Source organism: Pinus tabuliformis, chromosome 8 (assembly GCF_031772625.1).
Source record: "Pinus tabuliformis cultivar Carrire ecotype Pingquan chromosome 8, CPIR1, whole genome shotgun sequence".
Lineage (NCBI taxonomy): Eukaryota > Viridiplantae > Streptophyta > Pinopsida > Pinales > Pinaceae > Pinus > Pinus tabuliformis.
The window spans coordinates 214,967,288-214,984,394 of record NC_142294.1 but is presented as its reverse complement, the minus strand read 5'-3'; the positions used below and the strand labels follow the sequence as shown (position 1 = coordinate 214,984,394).

The 17,107-nt window shown below is 33.5% G+C and overlaps 1 protein-coding gene across 1 annotated transcript; it reads left to right on the top strand.

Annotated features, from left to right (window-relative positions):
• Positions 1-2,604: 2,604 nt before the first annotated feature.
• Positions 2,605-15,691, top strand: LOC149234902 (zinc transporter 1-like). Its single transcript, XM_089368407.1, has 7 exons — positions 2,605-3,365; positions 4,385-4,428; positions 4,519-4,668; positions 4,769-4,937; positions 9,186-9,340; positions 9,432-9,693; positions 15,510-15,691. Exons 1-7 carry the CDS (start codon positions 2,807-2,809, stop codon positions 15,689-15,691), a joined length of 1,521 nt encoding a protein of 506 aa, XP_089224533.1. The 5' UTR covers positions 2,605-2,806.
• The last annotated feature ends 1,416 nt before the right edge of the window (positions 15,692-17,107 follow it).

Below are 17,107 nucleotides of genomic sequence, written 5' to 3'. Positions count from 1 at the left end.
ATAAAGTGGAGATAAATTTCTATAATTACATTAAAATTCTAGAAGCCCTATTGCAAAATCTTCATGATAAAGTGGAGATAAATTTCTGTAATTACATTAAAATTCTAGAAGCCCTATTGCAAAATAAACACATTGTAGACGTAATTATGCAGAAAGGCATGTCTATTTTGGCACAAGGCTTCTATAATTTTAATTGAATTATCAATAATTATTAGGTGGAAGGTAGAGATTTAATCTCTGGAATATTCTAGAATATTTTTAGTGGTATTCACAAATCAAAGACTGTGATTTAAATCTTCAAAGTAGTTATGTCATTTCAGTTATTTTAATTAAACTAATTAATTAAAAAAAATAAGCCTCATATGAAATGAATTATGGTTTTTTGGACATATATCATTAATAAGCCATGATATTATTTTCATAATAAAGCGGGTATGAATCTTCATAGTAAACAATCTTATTTTTTTAAATGTATATAAATTTGACTTATATATTAATTATTTTATCATTAATAAATATGGCATATACAGAGCTATTTCAAAATTGAGCTTCTATGATTTTAATTGATTTAACTTAAAAAGAATATCTAGAAAATATATACACATTAAAGTTTATATTAATTTTAATTTTTTAATTGAAATACAAGTCATCCTTTTAACTGAGATTCAATGAATATAATAGGTACTACATCTTCCATAAATAACCAGTTACTAAAAATAACTTTTGGCCAAACCTCCATCCCCACAATACCAAGGAAAACAAAAACCTAAAGGGGGCAACTTGGCTTCATAAGCTAAGAAATTAGAACAATTTCGCTTCACAGGGCTAAGAAATTAGAAATGATTGAGTCAATTACGTGGCCCACAGATAGTTACTAGTCATTCATTCCTCCTTGCTAACAAACACGTTGCATTCATAGTGCATAGAAATTATTGTTTTCACCTGTGGATATTTTTTAGATACGATGTTGGTCTGTGTATTTATTTTGGCGATGGATTCTAAAATAAAATATGTGAAGTTAATGATAAATGTTTGGTTGTGTTTTTTTAAACTTATGATTTTTCCTTTTTAACTAGAGAGTTGGGTGTTTAATGTTTCTCTTTTAACTATAGAGCTATGTGTTTGCTTTTTTAAAGTTCGATGATTTACATGTCTTAGTTTTATTACAAAATACTCGTAACTTTTAACACAGATGACTTCAACAACTTTTTCAGTTGGTTGTAACTTCTGATTACCATTACAGGAGAGCTTGCTTCCTAGAAAAGTGTAAATAACGGCACATGTGGGCGCCTCCACAGAGATAGAAATGAGCTCAAGCAAGAACGCAACTATGCGTAGGTCTGTGTGAATGTATATGATGGTGCAGATAACATATTTCAACCATATATATATATATTCAATATTTATTGCGAACAAAATAAAAGGTTTTATATATATATATATATATATATCTTAGCGATTGTGAAAAAAATAAATAGTTAAAAATAATTGTTTATTGTGTGATTATGTTTTTATTATGGTATATTTGTAAAAGTTGGATAATGGCTTTTTTCAAGTTTATTTTTTCAATATGGGCAATGTGAGATGTATAATGAGATACGTTGTTTGATGTTTACCCTCTATAATGTGGTCCTCGTAAGTCTTGTCCTTGTGGTCCTCGTAAGTTTTGTCCTTGTGGTCCTCGTAAGTCTTGTCTTCACTATTTCTTAATTGGTTTGATGCTTATTATGAATTGATATCTATTCATTTTTATCTGCCATTTAATTTATATGATTACATTAATAAAAATATTTTAAAATAAAATCATAATATATCATGAAATAAATATGTAATTGATGTTTATATGCATTTACCAATTAGTTAATTTATATGAAAATACTAATTTAATAGCTTTAGTGAATTTTTTGAATAAAAAATATGTTCAAAATATAAAATTTAATTAAAATATTTAAACTATAATGTTTGTGTTTTTTGAATTACAGAATAATTTTTATTAAACAATATCAAATTTATAATCTATTTTAAAATTTACACACTAAAACTTATAAGCATAGATTTGAAAGCGTATCTATTTTCATTATAAAATGATTATTCTATGAGGACACAATTTTGCCCTGATAACAAATCTTTTGTGGGAATCTGGTGAATTTTTTTTCAAAAAATCTGAATAATAGTGGAAATGGATTCAGCACCATAAAAAAGGCAAACACCCAAACATCCAAAATCCTGAAGGCTAATAATTGTAACCTAAATTTCCAAAAAATTTAACCGAATTTTATCCAAATTTAACTGCTGATGACATCATTGACTACTCTCCATTTATCAGCCCTGCAGACTCTGACAATATTGAATACAGAAAATAAGGCTCGACATTCAAAATGGCAAATACCGCGATGTAATGGGGCCACCTTCTTCTCTACGTCAACACCAACTTTACGAATATCGACAGAACCCTCACTTTTAAAGTCAAGTCATTTGGTTTGGTTTCGACAGAACGCTAAAGTCAAGTCATTTGGCTTACCTCCCACTGTTCCAGTCCGACCGATCATCCAAACAATTTATGTCCACAAATTGCAATACTTGGTGACCCCAAAATACTTGGTAGACACTGCAACTTGCGATATTATGAGGACACTATTTGGACTGGCTAGGCATTGGATGTGTATCCATAGCTTTTTAGGCGGAAGACCTGACCTGGTTTGGAAGGAAATAATAATTGAACTTTGTGATGGCAAGGTATTTATGCACGAGCGATGGTAGCTAACCAAACACTGGAGTCTTTTCTGGATACAATTAGTTGTGAAGAATGGCAAATTCATCAGCAACCATGAAATACATCATAGTTGGTTCAGCCATAATGTTATGTTCTATGGTGAATTTTGCGGGTGCAGATGGTAATACTTGCTCTGGTAAAGACAGTGCATGCAGAAACAAGACAGAAGCTCTCCATCTGAAGATTGGGGCACTCGCTTCTATTCTTGTGGCAGGTACTATTGGGGTATGTTTGCTTGTTCTGGGCAGGACTTTCTCTGCTTTAAGGCCTGATAAGAACATATTCTTTGTCATTAAGGCTTTTGCTGCCGGTGTGATTCTTGCTACTAGTTTCATTCATGTTCTTCCTGATGCCTTCGAATCTCTTACAAGTGAATGCTTAAGTACGAATCCATGGAGCAACTTCCCCTTTGCTGGGTTTATAGCAATGATTTCTGCAGTTTGTACTCTCATGGTCGATGCTCTAGCCACTGGTTACTACGAGCGCTCCCACTTTAGAAATCAAAACAAAGGTAATGAGGGTACAGTTCTTGGTGACGGCAATGACCCAGAACATGAAAATCATCTTCATGCACACTCACATGCTACACATGGCCACGCCCATGGATCCAATACTCTAGACCTATGTTACTAGAAACGGGACGACGACAACCGTTTCTATATAAAAACGCATTAGAAACGAGACGGTACGGAAAATGCCGTTCCCAACGTCGTTTTAGTCTTTTTTGGTGCTAAATTTGTTTTTTTTGAAATGGATCATTTTTTTGTACAACAGTTTTATGCCACAAGGTTTAGTCATCACCGGTTTCTCCTCGGTTACATCTTAGAAACTCCGGTTAACTCTCGTCCCAAAAAAGCATTGCGCAAAACACACGGCATGTAGAGAGACAACTACTTTCATTTTCCAGTTGCACAGGTTAGAGGAACAATTTAGGATGAATAAATTTTCAATGATTGAAGTAATGATTTGGTAATTATTTTTAATGTCAAGATTTTAATATCTTTAGTTTCGTTCTATATAGATCATGGATTGAAACTGTGAAACCTGCAAACCTGTGACACCTGCAAATTTGGAATGTCTCAGTTGGGCGCTATTAATTATGTTAGATAATTATTCAATAAAATTATTGACAAACCAATAGATATGTCTCATGGAAGAAGACGAAGAATTTAACCCCACAACTTTTTGGAATGAATCAGATGGTCATTCTATAACTGAGATTTTTACTTCTTATTATAACCAGCAATCCTCTGTACAAACTGATCACAGATCTTTCCCCATCTGTCCACCTAAATACACAAATCTATGGTTCTCAACAGAGAGCAATCCCCACTCAACAAATACATAAAAGCAAGATGACATTTCTACGTATTTAATTACTTTCATTAAATTGTTAATTCGTTGTTGGTGTTTTGTTTTGTTGCATGCTAAAGCCAATAGTTCATTAAAGGATGGGTTTGGAATACTTGGTATTCTAGTAAATATGTTTTTAAAGTAATTTTAATGTTTTTTCTCTCTCCTCGTTTCTTGAATGCGAAACCTGAAAACTTTGTTTCTCATTTCGTTGTCGTTTCTCATTTCGTTTCTCGTTTCTCGTTTCTGGTAATATAGCTCTAGATGAAGATTCCTCTATTTGTTATCATGTCATTGCACAGGTAAAAATCTAAACTTCAAACTCTGAAGTATAGCTTTCAATAACCATATTATTAAATTTAACACCACGAATGGAATATGGTTAATGTCAGGTGTTAGAGTTGGGTATCGTTGCTCACTCCGTTATTATTGGAATGTTAGTGGGTGCATCTGAAAGTCCATGCAGAATTAGGCCTTTAGTGGCAGCCTTATCATTTCACCAATTTTTCGAAGGAATGGGCCTTGGTGGATGCATCGTTCAGGTAATTTTTCTCCATTAAATCTTCAAAGATTCAACTTGTATGAAGCAGGAATATTTACATTGATAATAAGGTTGATTGGTTGAATGTTGTGCTTTTTGAGTGGAGCAGGCGGGTTTCAAAGAATAAGTCGGCAGCAGTTATCCTGATGACGTTTTTCTTTGTTGTGACAACGCCATTTGGTATTGCATTGGGTATTGGGTATGAGAACAGCCCCACGGCACTGATTTTTGAAGGAGTATTTAATGCAGCGTCTTCTGGAATTCTGATATGTTAGAAAACTAATAAACTTAAACAGCGATTCTGCATGCGGAAAGAACTGAAAAGAATCACTGAAACTTAATACCCAGGGATACGAGTTACCTCCAGCCATTGGTGATGTTTTGATGAAGGCCATAGTCCACTTGCCTGCTACTTCTTCTGCACTCCAGCTTCAATCCAATCAAAAGAAAAAGAACACAAGAATTCTGAAGGCACTTCCAAGCTCTGCTATCTCAGCTAGATGGTGTAGAACTGAAGGGGATTGAGATAGGAGCTTGGGGACCAAACAGATGAACATATAGCTAAGCTTCCATCAAGCTTCTAAAAGCTATGTGTTAGAAAAACCACAAATCAAGGTAGAGATCAGATCAAAGTGATGGACCACTTTAGTAGCTCCCAATTATAAATTTAGTAATTGCAGTTGATTTTCTTAACTTAAGGAAACTACTGCAGCTGGTTTCCATAAGTTAAGAAAAGCTGCAATTCCATAAATCAAGGTAGCTTTTGTTTAAAATCAATGGAGCTTAACATTCTCCCACTTGGTCCATACTTCCAAACTTAATGTCTCAAAAACCATTGACAATCTTTATTAAGTAATAGATACATGAATCATGGCGATAAGTCCTCTTATGACGAGTATTATCTTCCATGTATTACTATGCATTTATTCTTATTATAATTTATGTGGCAACAATTTCTTAATGAATAAACCTTATGTTTATTCTTGGTCCTTCTTAAATGAATTTTCTCAAATCAACTTAAAGTGCACATAAATATGAGAAAAAACATCACAATAATTAAGAATTTCATTAAAATATCATTGTCCATACAATGAAAACCTTCATAATGGAACCAAGTCCCATATTAATACATGATCCTTGAATTTAAATGGTGGCATGCCCTTAGTCAAAGGATCAGCGATCATTAACTCAGTGCTGTCGTGCTCAATGACCACTTTATTTTCTTTAACACGTTCCCTTATAGCTAAATACTTAATGTCGATGTGTTTATTTCGACTCCCACTTTTTTAGCCATAAAACCGGCAGCTGAATTATCACAATATATTCTCAATGGCTTAGATATAGAATCCATAATTCTAAGCCCAGAAATGAAATTCTTAAGCCATACACCATGTAAAATAGCCTCAAACAGGATATACATAAGCATGTAGTCTTTGGTCCCTTTGAAGGTACCTCATTACTTTCTTTGCAGCTCTCCAGTGGTCTAAACCTGGATCACTCTGATATCGTCCCAACATTCCCACAACAAATGCAATGTCAGGTCTTGTAGATACACAACATAATCATTAGGAATTGCTGATCTCTTATGTCTAGTAGATCTTCTTAATGTTGTACCATCATCTTCCTGACAAGTATGTGGTTCAACTTGTTGTTCAAAAGTTCTTGGCAACTCTTGAACTCCTTGATCTACTGGAATATCGTCAGCAGCTTGTGGAACTTCAACAATTGGTTGTTCAACACCAGTTTGTACTTGAGGGGTGCTATGAATAATAACCAATCTATCACTTGAAGTGGAAGGTTGAGATTCTGAATGATCTTTCTCAGAAACTATGTTTCTGGTTTGATCGCTCCCACTGATCAAGTCATTTTCAAGAAACTTTGCATTTCTTGATTCCACAATCCTAGTGCTGTGAGATGGACAATAAAATTTGTAAGTATGTATGATTTCTAATATGTCTGAACTCCTATTGGCACCTTTCTTTGACTTGTTGGTCTGCTTTCCCTTTATGTAGTCCACACAAGTCTCAAGATCAGTAAAATCTAGAGTATTGAGTATTCCTTCATTTACCAATCTTTTAATTCTATCTATGGAGATATGACCTAGTCTCCGGTGCCATAATTTAGAGGAATCTTCATTAATAACACATCTTTTAGTGCCAGTGTGAACATGCGTTGAATCATATGTGACTTTGTTTTGTAAATTAATGCAGTAAAGACCATTAGACAAAATACCATTCCCAACATAATCAGATTTATAGAATAGACTGAAAGATTTTTTTTTTTTTGAAAAGTTTAAGGAATATCCAAAAGGTACAAGCCTTGAAACTGAGATCAAGTTTCTAGAAAAACTTGGAACATAAAAGGTCTTTTCTAACTCCAAAACAAAGCCACTACTTAAAGTTAAATAACATGTTCTTATAGCTTCCACATGCGAGCCCATCTTGTTTCCTGATAAGATGCTTTGCTCACTTCTCACTGGCTTCCTTAGGTTTTGTAAACCTTGCAAGGAATTCGAAATGTGAATTGTTGATCCAGAATCAATCCACCATGTGTTAATATTAACATTAACCATATCAGATTCATAACAAACAAACGAGATTACTTCCTCAAGTTCGGGAATGTCAGAACGAATTTCAGAGAAATTTGCAGGTTGTACTACTGCATCAAAATAAAGAATCACATGCTTATGTTGAGGCTTAATAAACTTTCATGTTTTACCAATGTAAAACATGCTAAAAAGAATTGAATCAAATGACATGAAAATTGCCTGTGGGCTAAATTTTCAATTCAAACAGATTCAATAAAACTTTATGAACTTTCATGTTTTACCAATGTAAAGCATGCTAAAAAGAATTGAATCAAATGACATGAAAATTGCCTGTGGGCTAAATTTTCAATTCAAACAGATTCAATAAAACTTTATGAACTTTCATGTTTTTACCAATGTAAAACATGCTAAAAAGAATTGAATCAAATGACATGAAAATTGCCTGTGGGCTAAATTTTCAATTCAAACAGATTCAATAAAATTTTATGAACTTTCATGTTTTACCAATGTAAAACATGCTAAAAAGAATTGAATCAAATGACAAATTTTCAATTCAAATAGATTCAATAAAACTTTATGAACTTTCATGTTTTACCAATGTAAAACATGCTAAAAAGAATTGAATCAAATGACATGAAAATTGCCTGTGGGCTAAATTTTCAATTCAAACAGATTCAATAAAACTTTATGATAAAACTTATTAATTCATAACTCCTGTGGGTAGGTTATGAAATTTTATCCTAATTAATCACATAAATATAATAAAAACTCCCGTGGGATAAAATTTATTATATTCAGTGTAATTAATTACAATTTAATGTCTAAATAATCTTTATGTGATCTTGCCAATCAATATATAATTTTATTTAATTAAAGATGCTGTGGCTATTCTCTAATTAATTAAAATCATATGGATCACCAGACATTATTTTGTTGCATGAACAAAACTTAACCAGAGAGAAAAATAATGTTTACTGAAAGGAGTAAGTCAAAATGACATTTTAATAAACTCCATATAACTGTAATAATTCTCCAGCAAATCAAAATTAAGGTTAAAGCAGTCAGTATTACCAAAATGACTACAAATTGATTGTTCAATTTATAAACTTAACCCGGAGATTGACTGAAGCAGCTTTGATCTACTTTGCACTTGCATAGCAAATGCAGTTCGAAGACTAGTTGGCTTGACTACAGGCTCCGTCCTTAAGTTTATAAAACAACAAAATAGACCAGCAAACAAGCTATTTTTCTCACAAGATAAATGGAATTAAAATCAAATTTACATTCCTTAGTCTAACTGTCCCATAATTTATTTAAGACTAATTCTTAAATTAATTACAAAATGGGCTCTAAACAATTTGCAAACAAAACTGCAAATTTGAAATATTATTTATATATATTTATAAAATTTCATGTGAGCCTAAACACATGCTAACACACAAAATTGTGCAAGTTCCTTCAATCCATAAATCGAAATTTTTAGACTAGAGGTTATGAATATAAGCAGTATTGCCAGTGGAAAATTCACCACCTGTCAAAGATGACAAATCTTCTACACCATCGCCAAAAAAAAAAAATTCCTATAAACATAATTTCCAAAACAGTTGGCTAAAATGTTTATTATTATAAATATTATAAAAAAGAGTTACGCATCTTTTCATTTACATAAAACAAATAAAACTTAAAATTACATACATATATTTTCTCACCAAAATAATTTTAAGGATTCTAATGTCGTAAGGGATTTTGTGAAAATTTGCCAATCAAATTATAATCTGCGCATTGTTATGGCATAAGATTAACGTAAATTCACATTATTATCATGTTAATAATTATGATAATAACAGTTATGGCATTATCAATTATGCATTAAATTATAACAATAAATTAAATTATCGTTATTATCATGTTATTATCATAAATTAACAGTTGATAATGCCATAACAGTTATGACAGTTCTTTGGTTAAAGCTGTGGATATGTCCAAAGAAGAGACGGGGAAAACCCTTAAAAGAATCGGTACACATAATGGCTCTTTTCACTGTGACGAGGCTCTCGGATGCTTCATGATACGCCTCACTCACAAATATGCAGGGGCCCAGATTGTACGCACCAGAGATCCAAAGGTCAGTCGCTCAGTTCGGTTCATTTTCAAAAAATTAAAATATCAAGATGAACATTAATTCCATTTCGATCTTCACAAAATCAAAATTAAAGATAAAGCGGCATTGCGTCTCTGGTTTCACCTTGTCCGGTAACCCCAACCATTCTTCCCACCGCGGTCATATCGCCGAATGGGGCGTCAATGGCTACGGTTCCATGAAGGGGCTAATACGGCTCAGGGACAACGGTTTCGAGGTCGATGCAAGGGGCGACGAAGACTGCTCCATTGACGAGGACGAGCACGCGGAGATGGAGCGGAAACTCCAGATAAAAACCAAAAACTCAACTATCATGCGAATCACATTAAGCTTACTCTGTATACTTCAATGCCAAACTTTGAGCTTAAAAAAATGGAGAAGCTCGATTACAGTCTTTACAAAGCCATAGACCTCGGATAAACATATGTTTGTGCAAAATTCAACTATCGACGCGGCTGATAAAACTCATTAACTTAAATCTCGCAAAGACTTGGATAAGTTGGAGTGGAGGGCACGCCAGTCAAACAAATGGCAATGAAAACAATAACGCATGCATGACATAGTCACTTGGCCAACACACAGCAAGGCAGAGGTAAAAGGGGCTCTGATACCAACTGTTAGAAAACTAATAAACTTAAACAGCGATTCTGCATGCGGAAAGAACTGAAAAGAATCACTAAAACTTAATACCCAGGGATACGAGTTACCTCCAGCCATTGGTGATGTTTTGATGAAGGCCACAGTCCACTTGCCTGCTACTTCTTCTGCACTCCATCTTCAATCCAATCAAAAGAAAAATAACACAAGAATTCTGAAGGCACTTCCAAGCTCTTCTATCTCAGCTAGATGGTGTAGAACTAAAGGGGATTGAGATAGGAGCTTGGGGACCAAACAGATGAACATATAGCTAAGCTTCCATCAAGCTTCTAAAAGCTATGTGTTAGAAAAACCACAAATCAAGGTAGAGATCAGATCAAAGTGATGGACCACTTTAGTAGCTCCCAATTATAAATTTAGTAATTGCAGTTGATTTTCTTAACTTAAGGAAACTACTGCAGTTGGTTTCCATAAGTTAAGAAAAGCTGCAATTCCATAAATCAAGGTAGATTTTGTGTAAAATCAATGGAGATTAACATCATATACATGGCTCGATCTTCTTGCTGCTGATTTTATCGACTCTTCTCGAATGAAAAAGAATGGAGCACTTCAGTTGTGCTCTTACATCGCTCTCTTGTTAGGTGTAGGGGCCATGTCTTTGATCGCCAACTGGGCTTGAAATTTCAGCAGTTCACATAACCTCTATTCCGTAGGGAATCTGATCATATATTTCTTGGTTGGATCGATCTTTGTGTCTACATTTCCTCGTATTCGTGACAATGACAATGGATTGAATTTTCTGTGGGAGGAATATCGTCAATCGATTTAGATTCAATTTATGACGTAAATATGGTACACAAACATTGAATGGAGGAAGCTTAAACTTATTAACTTAGTTATAATAATAATAATAAAATAAATTTATAACTTTGTTAATTTTTATGTGTATTATTTATCAATTATAAAATTAATTAAATTATAATTATATTTTAAATTATTATTAGTAATTTTTATGTGTATTATTTATTAATCATAAAAATTAATTAAATTATAATTTTATTTTAAATTATTATCAATAATGATACTAAATGTTGTATAAGAAAAGTGGCAAGTGGATAGTATATAGAAGAATATTTTACATGAAGACATGTGTGATATTTTACAATTTGAGTGAAAGAGAAATCTTAATGTTGTTGTTGTTCCTAAATTTTCTTGTAATAGATGTTTTAAATGTTGAGTATATTTCTCTACCCAATCTTATGTGGAAATGGGAATCTCGTGATTAGAGGGTCAAGGGGAAACTCTCTTTCTCCTCCTCAATTTTCCTTTGTTGGATTTCAGGTAGTCCTTAACAAGCAAGTTGGTCATGACAAGCAAAGGGGCTAGTGATAGGGGGAAGAAATTCCACACTCGCTTGAGGGTTCGATAATCACTTATCTAGAGGGAAAGGAGAAAGACAATGACCGTATGAGTAATAGAGGGTGAGCTTGGAAATTGTCTTGTGTCCCACAGATCAAAACCCAATAAAAAGTAAAGAACACTTAAACTATTAACAAAATTATGAACCCAAAAAGAAACATGCTTAGATAAATCCTTCCCATCTTTCTTCAAATGCTCAAATAGTAGAATCTAGTGAAAATAGAAATTCCCCGATCAAAATATTGACCATACAAAAACATCAAACCTAAATAAAAATACAAAAAGGCAAAACATATCACATCACTTTCTAATTCTTTTTTAAGTTCATAAAATACCAAGAAATTTTTTTAGCTTTACCTAACCCAACATGAAGCATTCTAGAATTGCAAACCCACTTAGGTAAAGCCACCATTAACACAAAGTAATCATAACATCCCCACTTGACGTAACATTCTCACTGAAACTCCTCATCGTCAATTGATCCTAGGTCAATTAAGCAATCTCTCCTCACACATTTGAATATAATGCATTTTCCAACATATATGTCAACCATCAAAACTTTATACTCCTTCTAACATTCTTAGAGTGCCCCACATAAATAATATCAATATTTAACCCATTAAAAAAATATAATATTGTTTATATATATATATATATATAGCCCACGGGGCTTTGGATTGACGGTGAATGGGTGCGTTGTTAAGGCACTCCTTGCGATAGGTCACCGGTTCAAATCCCCCGTAGGTACTTACGTTAGTCTTAACTAGAATATATATATATATATATATATATAGATATATATATATAGATATATATATATATATATATATATATATATATATATATATATATATATTAAAATTTTATATATGCACAAAGCAAACACATAAGTCTTCATTAAATGTTACTCTGGGAGAAGTTGAAATGACGTTAGATTTGTATATCTAATCTATGTAGCTTTTTTAAGAGATGTGGATGGTTTATAATAAGAGTAGGTGGGAGGTTATAATAAACTTGTTAAGGTATTTATTAAATGTTACTATGGGAGAAGTTGAAATGAGGTTAGATTTGTATATCTAAGTAGCTTTTTTTAAGAGAAGTGGATGGTTTATAATAAGAGTAGGTGGGCGGCTATAATAAATTTGTTAAGGCTGAGAATGTTTAGTGGTTGATTTTTCTTAAATTTATTTTAATTTATAAATTTAATTGATATAATTTTATTTTAATTTATTTTAATATATTTTAAGTTGATCAATTTACTTTAATTAATTTGTATTTATATTAGGTAAAGTTATGTAAGGTTATAATTAAGTCAATAAAGTTTATGTTAATAATTTTTATAAATAGATGAAAATAAGATAAATCCATAATATAAATTTAAAGATATGTAAACATAATAATAATTATTACTATCTATGAAATTGAAAAATAATAATACTATATCTAAATTTTTTTTCCTCTTTGTATTCCATATCTTTTCTGCGCGCATCTGATCTTTGCGCTTTTAAACTCGGCTCTATACACGAGATCTTTTTTGCTGGGCATTCCAGATCTTTTCTGCGCGTCTGATCGGCTGCTCTTCGAATTTTCAGAAGACTGCATCTTACTATGCTTCTTTCAAACATTTTGAAGAGTGTTGAATTCGTTGTCCGCTGCCTCCCTTGCTAATTTGGTTTCCGGATCTGAAAGGTCAACCATATCCATGAAACATGATGCTTGAAGGTATCCACATGAATTCTGCGGCTCTTTCATAATTCCAGATCTGCGGCTCTTCATAGATCTGCTGTTCTTTCAGAATTCCAGATCTGCGGCTCTTCATAGATTGGGCCTTTCCCTGGCAGCCATTGCTAGAATACTGCAAAACAAAAATTCGTGGGAAATTCAAGACAAGCCTGCTGGCTGTTATATGAATAGTAGATCTTGTGGCTACCGTAGATCTGTTGCTCTTCATTGTAACCAAGTCGTGATATAGATCTGTGGCTCTTCACTTCTCTTCTCATTGATTGGGTCTTTTGCCGTTTATAGATCTGCGGCTCTTCTTTATAGATCTGCGACTTTTCTCTTCGCTTCAGCAATCTTCTGTGGCTTTCTCTTGGGCAATTTTTTATACTTAGCAGGAGAGCATTCTCCAGATGGCTCCCAGCTTCGCGAAAATAGCTGCTGGCTCAGTTCTGTCCGCCTCTGGGGGGCAAGCTCCTGCCCATATCGTCAGTGAAGCCCCAGCTCCCACTGTCCAGGTGGTCCAGGCCTCACTCGATGAGGCTTTGAAGTTCTCTGAAAGTGCCCTAATCTGCCGATTCAATGGTTTTTGGCCACGGTTGATAGCTCTCCACAGTTGGATCTCAGAGGTATGGAAGCCTCTAATTCCTGATGCAATTAATATCTACCCCTGTGCTAGGGGTTTCTTTATAGTAGATTTTGAAAACCTTGAAAGCAGACAATGTATTCTAGATTCTGGCCCTTGGTTTTGGGAAAAATCAGGCCTATTCATGAAGCCATGGAACCCATCATTCGATCCCTCAACAACAGTCATAACCTCAGCACCAGTTTGGGTGAGATTGCCAAACTTACCCTTGCATCTTTGGAATTTCTCTTCGCTAGAAGCCATTGGAAATGCAATTGGGAAATTTTACTGCAGGTGCCCAGAAACAAAGGAATATGCCAGAACCACCTATGCACGCATCTGTGTGGAAATGGACTTCAGCGCCGGATTCCCAGCTGAAATACACCTAACAAGTAAAGACTATGTGTGGAACCAGAAACTCGATTATGAAAGTGTCCTCTTCAAATGTCGATCCTGCTTTGAGACAGGCCACCTAGCCAAAAATTTCCCAAAAGCCTCTGCTAGAAAAAATCACCACAGATCTACATGGTGGGAAGGAGCACAAAAAGAACACTACACTGTCATCAAGGAAGAATACTCTCGAGAAAACTTTGAATCACAAGAAATCGGGCAAGAAAGAAACAACTCTCAAGACAAGCAAGTGGAAAGCCCCGCCCAACAACAAAAAAGGGCACTGGACAACCCCTCAAGCATCAACAATTATGAGGATTCGGCACAAAATAAATCTTCATTTAACAGCAAAGTAGATCTCCTAGACCAAACTGCTTCTCCGACTATCTTCAAAAGGACAAACATAATAGATCACAAAGTTAAGACACCAATGTCCCAAGAACCAGAAGAGATGAAGGAAATGCAAGATAAAGAAAGCTGGAAGACCGTAGAGAAGAAAAAGAAAGCTACAACACCAATCTCGCCAAGAAAGACGAGGAGCCAGACAATTAGAAACTAAAAAAAAATTATAGGTCCGATAGACCAATTTGGTCTCAGTGGACGTTAACCACCACCACCACCACCACCATTATGTCCATAAAATCTAAATTGAAAAGTTTAAACCTTGCCATGCCTAACTATAAAGATATGCAAATATAATAATAAGCATTATCATCCATGAAATTTCAAAATAATAATATTATATCCAAAAAATTTGTCCCACCATAGAGTATTATATCCATAAAATCCATATTGAAAAGTTTAAACCTTGTCATGCCTGTTTATTTGAAAGTCATATCATTGAACTACATGTTATTCAAAGAAAATCAAGTTTTCTAAAACAAACATTACACATAAGGGTCAATCTACACTAAATAGTTCAGTACAGATTGGGTAATTTTAACTCAAACTAAAAAATTGTGCTTAACTCAAACAACTCACTTTCCAAAGGTGTACATGATTTTCTATTGATTCTCAAGGGAAATGGGAATGCAACCATTTTCTCTATAGAATCAAATCTCCAATTAAGGTTGAGTAAGTATGTAGTAGCCTATGTGAAACTAGGTTAGTAGAACGTTTGAAAAGTTATTTGAATTGTTGGTCTAAGATTATCAAGGTGTATTGCACATATCGTACCCAAGAAATATTTAGTGACCATAAGACATATATAGTTAATGACAATGTTGGAAAATGTTAATAGAGATCTCATTCAATATTCCTAATAGTAAATACATTGCGGTCCTATTTGAATTTCAACGACTTAATTGAAAATTTTCCAAATGGAAATGTGCTTTAACAGTGCTAGAAAGAAATGTATTATCAATATTAGAACCAAATGCAATTATTGTTGTTGTTTTTTCTCAGCCAATCCTCCCAGTGGATTGATCGCAGCCACTACACTCACATCCATAGCCATTGACTGCATGATGCGAGGGACAGCAGATACGAACACCAGGGACAGCCAAGAGGAACATGTGATCCAAGGATCAAAGCCCAAGTACTTAGCTCGGATATCAAGTGTTGGTTCTGACGGAAACTATGTTTGAAGACCCAACATGGAAAGTGACAATCATTAATGTTACTGGCATGTTTACCATGAGACAATATGTGCAACACATACTCAACCACTTCTTAGACAAAATATTATAGACCCTAGTGCCTAGAAAACTCAAAGTATGCTTTAAATTCTATCTTAGAAGTTCAGATTTCATTGGAAAAAAAATAATTATCAAGTACTTGTGTTGATTCTGCACTATTAGGACAATTCTTCGTGTGTGCAAAAATGTTTACCAAAGACCAAAGAAGGAGAGGGTGAGCCTTCCTTTAATTTATTCCCACTGTTTAGCTCATAGATCTATCACAAGAAGATATGTCATACAAATTTGTCATATCTTTATTTTATCATAGTGAAATATATATATGAAATTCCAGTAATATTTATAAAGTGATTATTACGTGCCAGGATATAAAGTGGTTATTAGGTGCTAGGACTTACGATAATAAACCAAACCTTTTTCAATATCAAAATTTCAGTAGCTTGAAATGGATCATTATCCATGACTTAATAGATCACTGTGAAAATTATATTTTAGGTTTGCCAAGTGTCATTGTCCCAATCATTTCAAGGTATTGATCAACTTCTTGTAATATATTAAATATTCAAGTAACCTCTAGGACATGTGCTATGTGCAAGAATTTGAACATTTTAAAAAAAATATGACAACTCTAATTTAAATAAACTAGGAAAAATTGTTAAACACTCATAATATCCCTAGGGATTTTTTTCCGTTAAGGTTCTAAGAACATAAACAAATATTGCACCAATGTCACAGTTTCCTTTTATTCATCTCAACACATAGACATAATATACAAAATAGAAATTCCAAGACAACAGTGTACGACTTTCAACAATTTACTTGCTAGAACCGTTACAGTACCATAGTAGTCCTCAACAATAATTACAACATTAATTAATAGTATAACTACCACCTTAAAAATTTACTCTTGCTACTTCTTTATGTGCTTGCTTAGTTATGTTGCTTTTGTTGCCTACTCTATTCTGGCTACTTCACTATCTATTGCTTTGAATGTCCTACAATGAGAACCACTAAACTATTGTTTTATGTGCTTGCTTATTTAGTGCATTTTGTTTTCAATTTATAATTTCTAATTCTATGAACATAACCCATTTTTTTTATCTGAACCACTAGAGAGATGTATGTTTGACTCCCTTCAGATAAAATATGGATTGATTCAGTATTGAAAGTTTGGTTCATATGATCAATAAATATTAGAATTCAGTAATACAAGGATATGACTCTACTTCACATCATGATAAATGAAAGTGAAAAGGTGTAAATTATTACCTTCATATATATCAACAAATATTTGTGTAAATTAATCAAGTTTGATCATGTCCATAAAAGAAAACTCCTCAATATTTGATCTTAGATGAAACATGT

What these genes read in the sequence shown, in the direction of transcription:
- LOC149234902 (XM_089368407.1), top strand. Translation starts at nt 2,807, where the DNA reads ATGGCAAATTCATCAGCAACCATGAAATACATCATAGTTGGTTCAGCC. An exon ending in ACACTCACATGCTACACATG is followed by an intron (nt 3,366 to 4,384) that starts GCCACGCCCATG and finishes CTGGTAATATAG; the next exon opens with CTCTAGATGAAGATTCCTCT. An exon ending in TACGCACCAGAGATCCAAAG is followed by an intron (nt 9,341 to 9,431) that starts GTCAGTCGCTCA and finishes TCAAAATTAAAG; the next exon opens with ATAAAGCGGCATTGCGTCTC.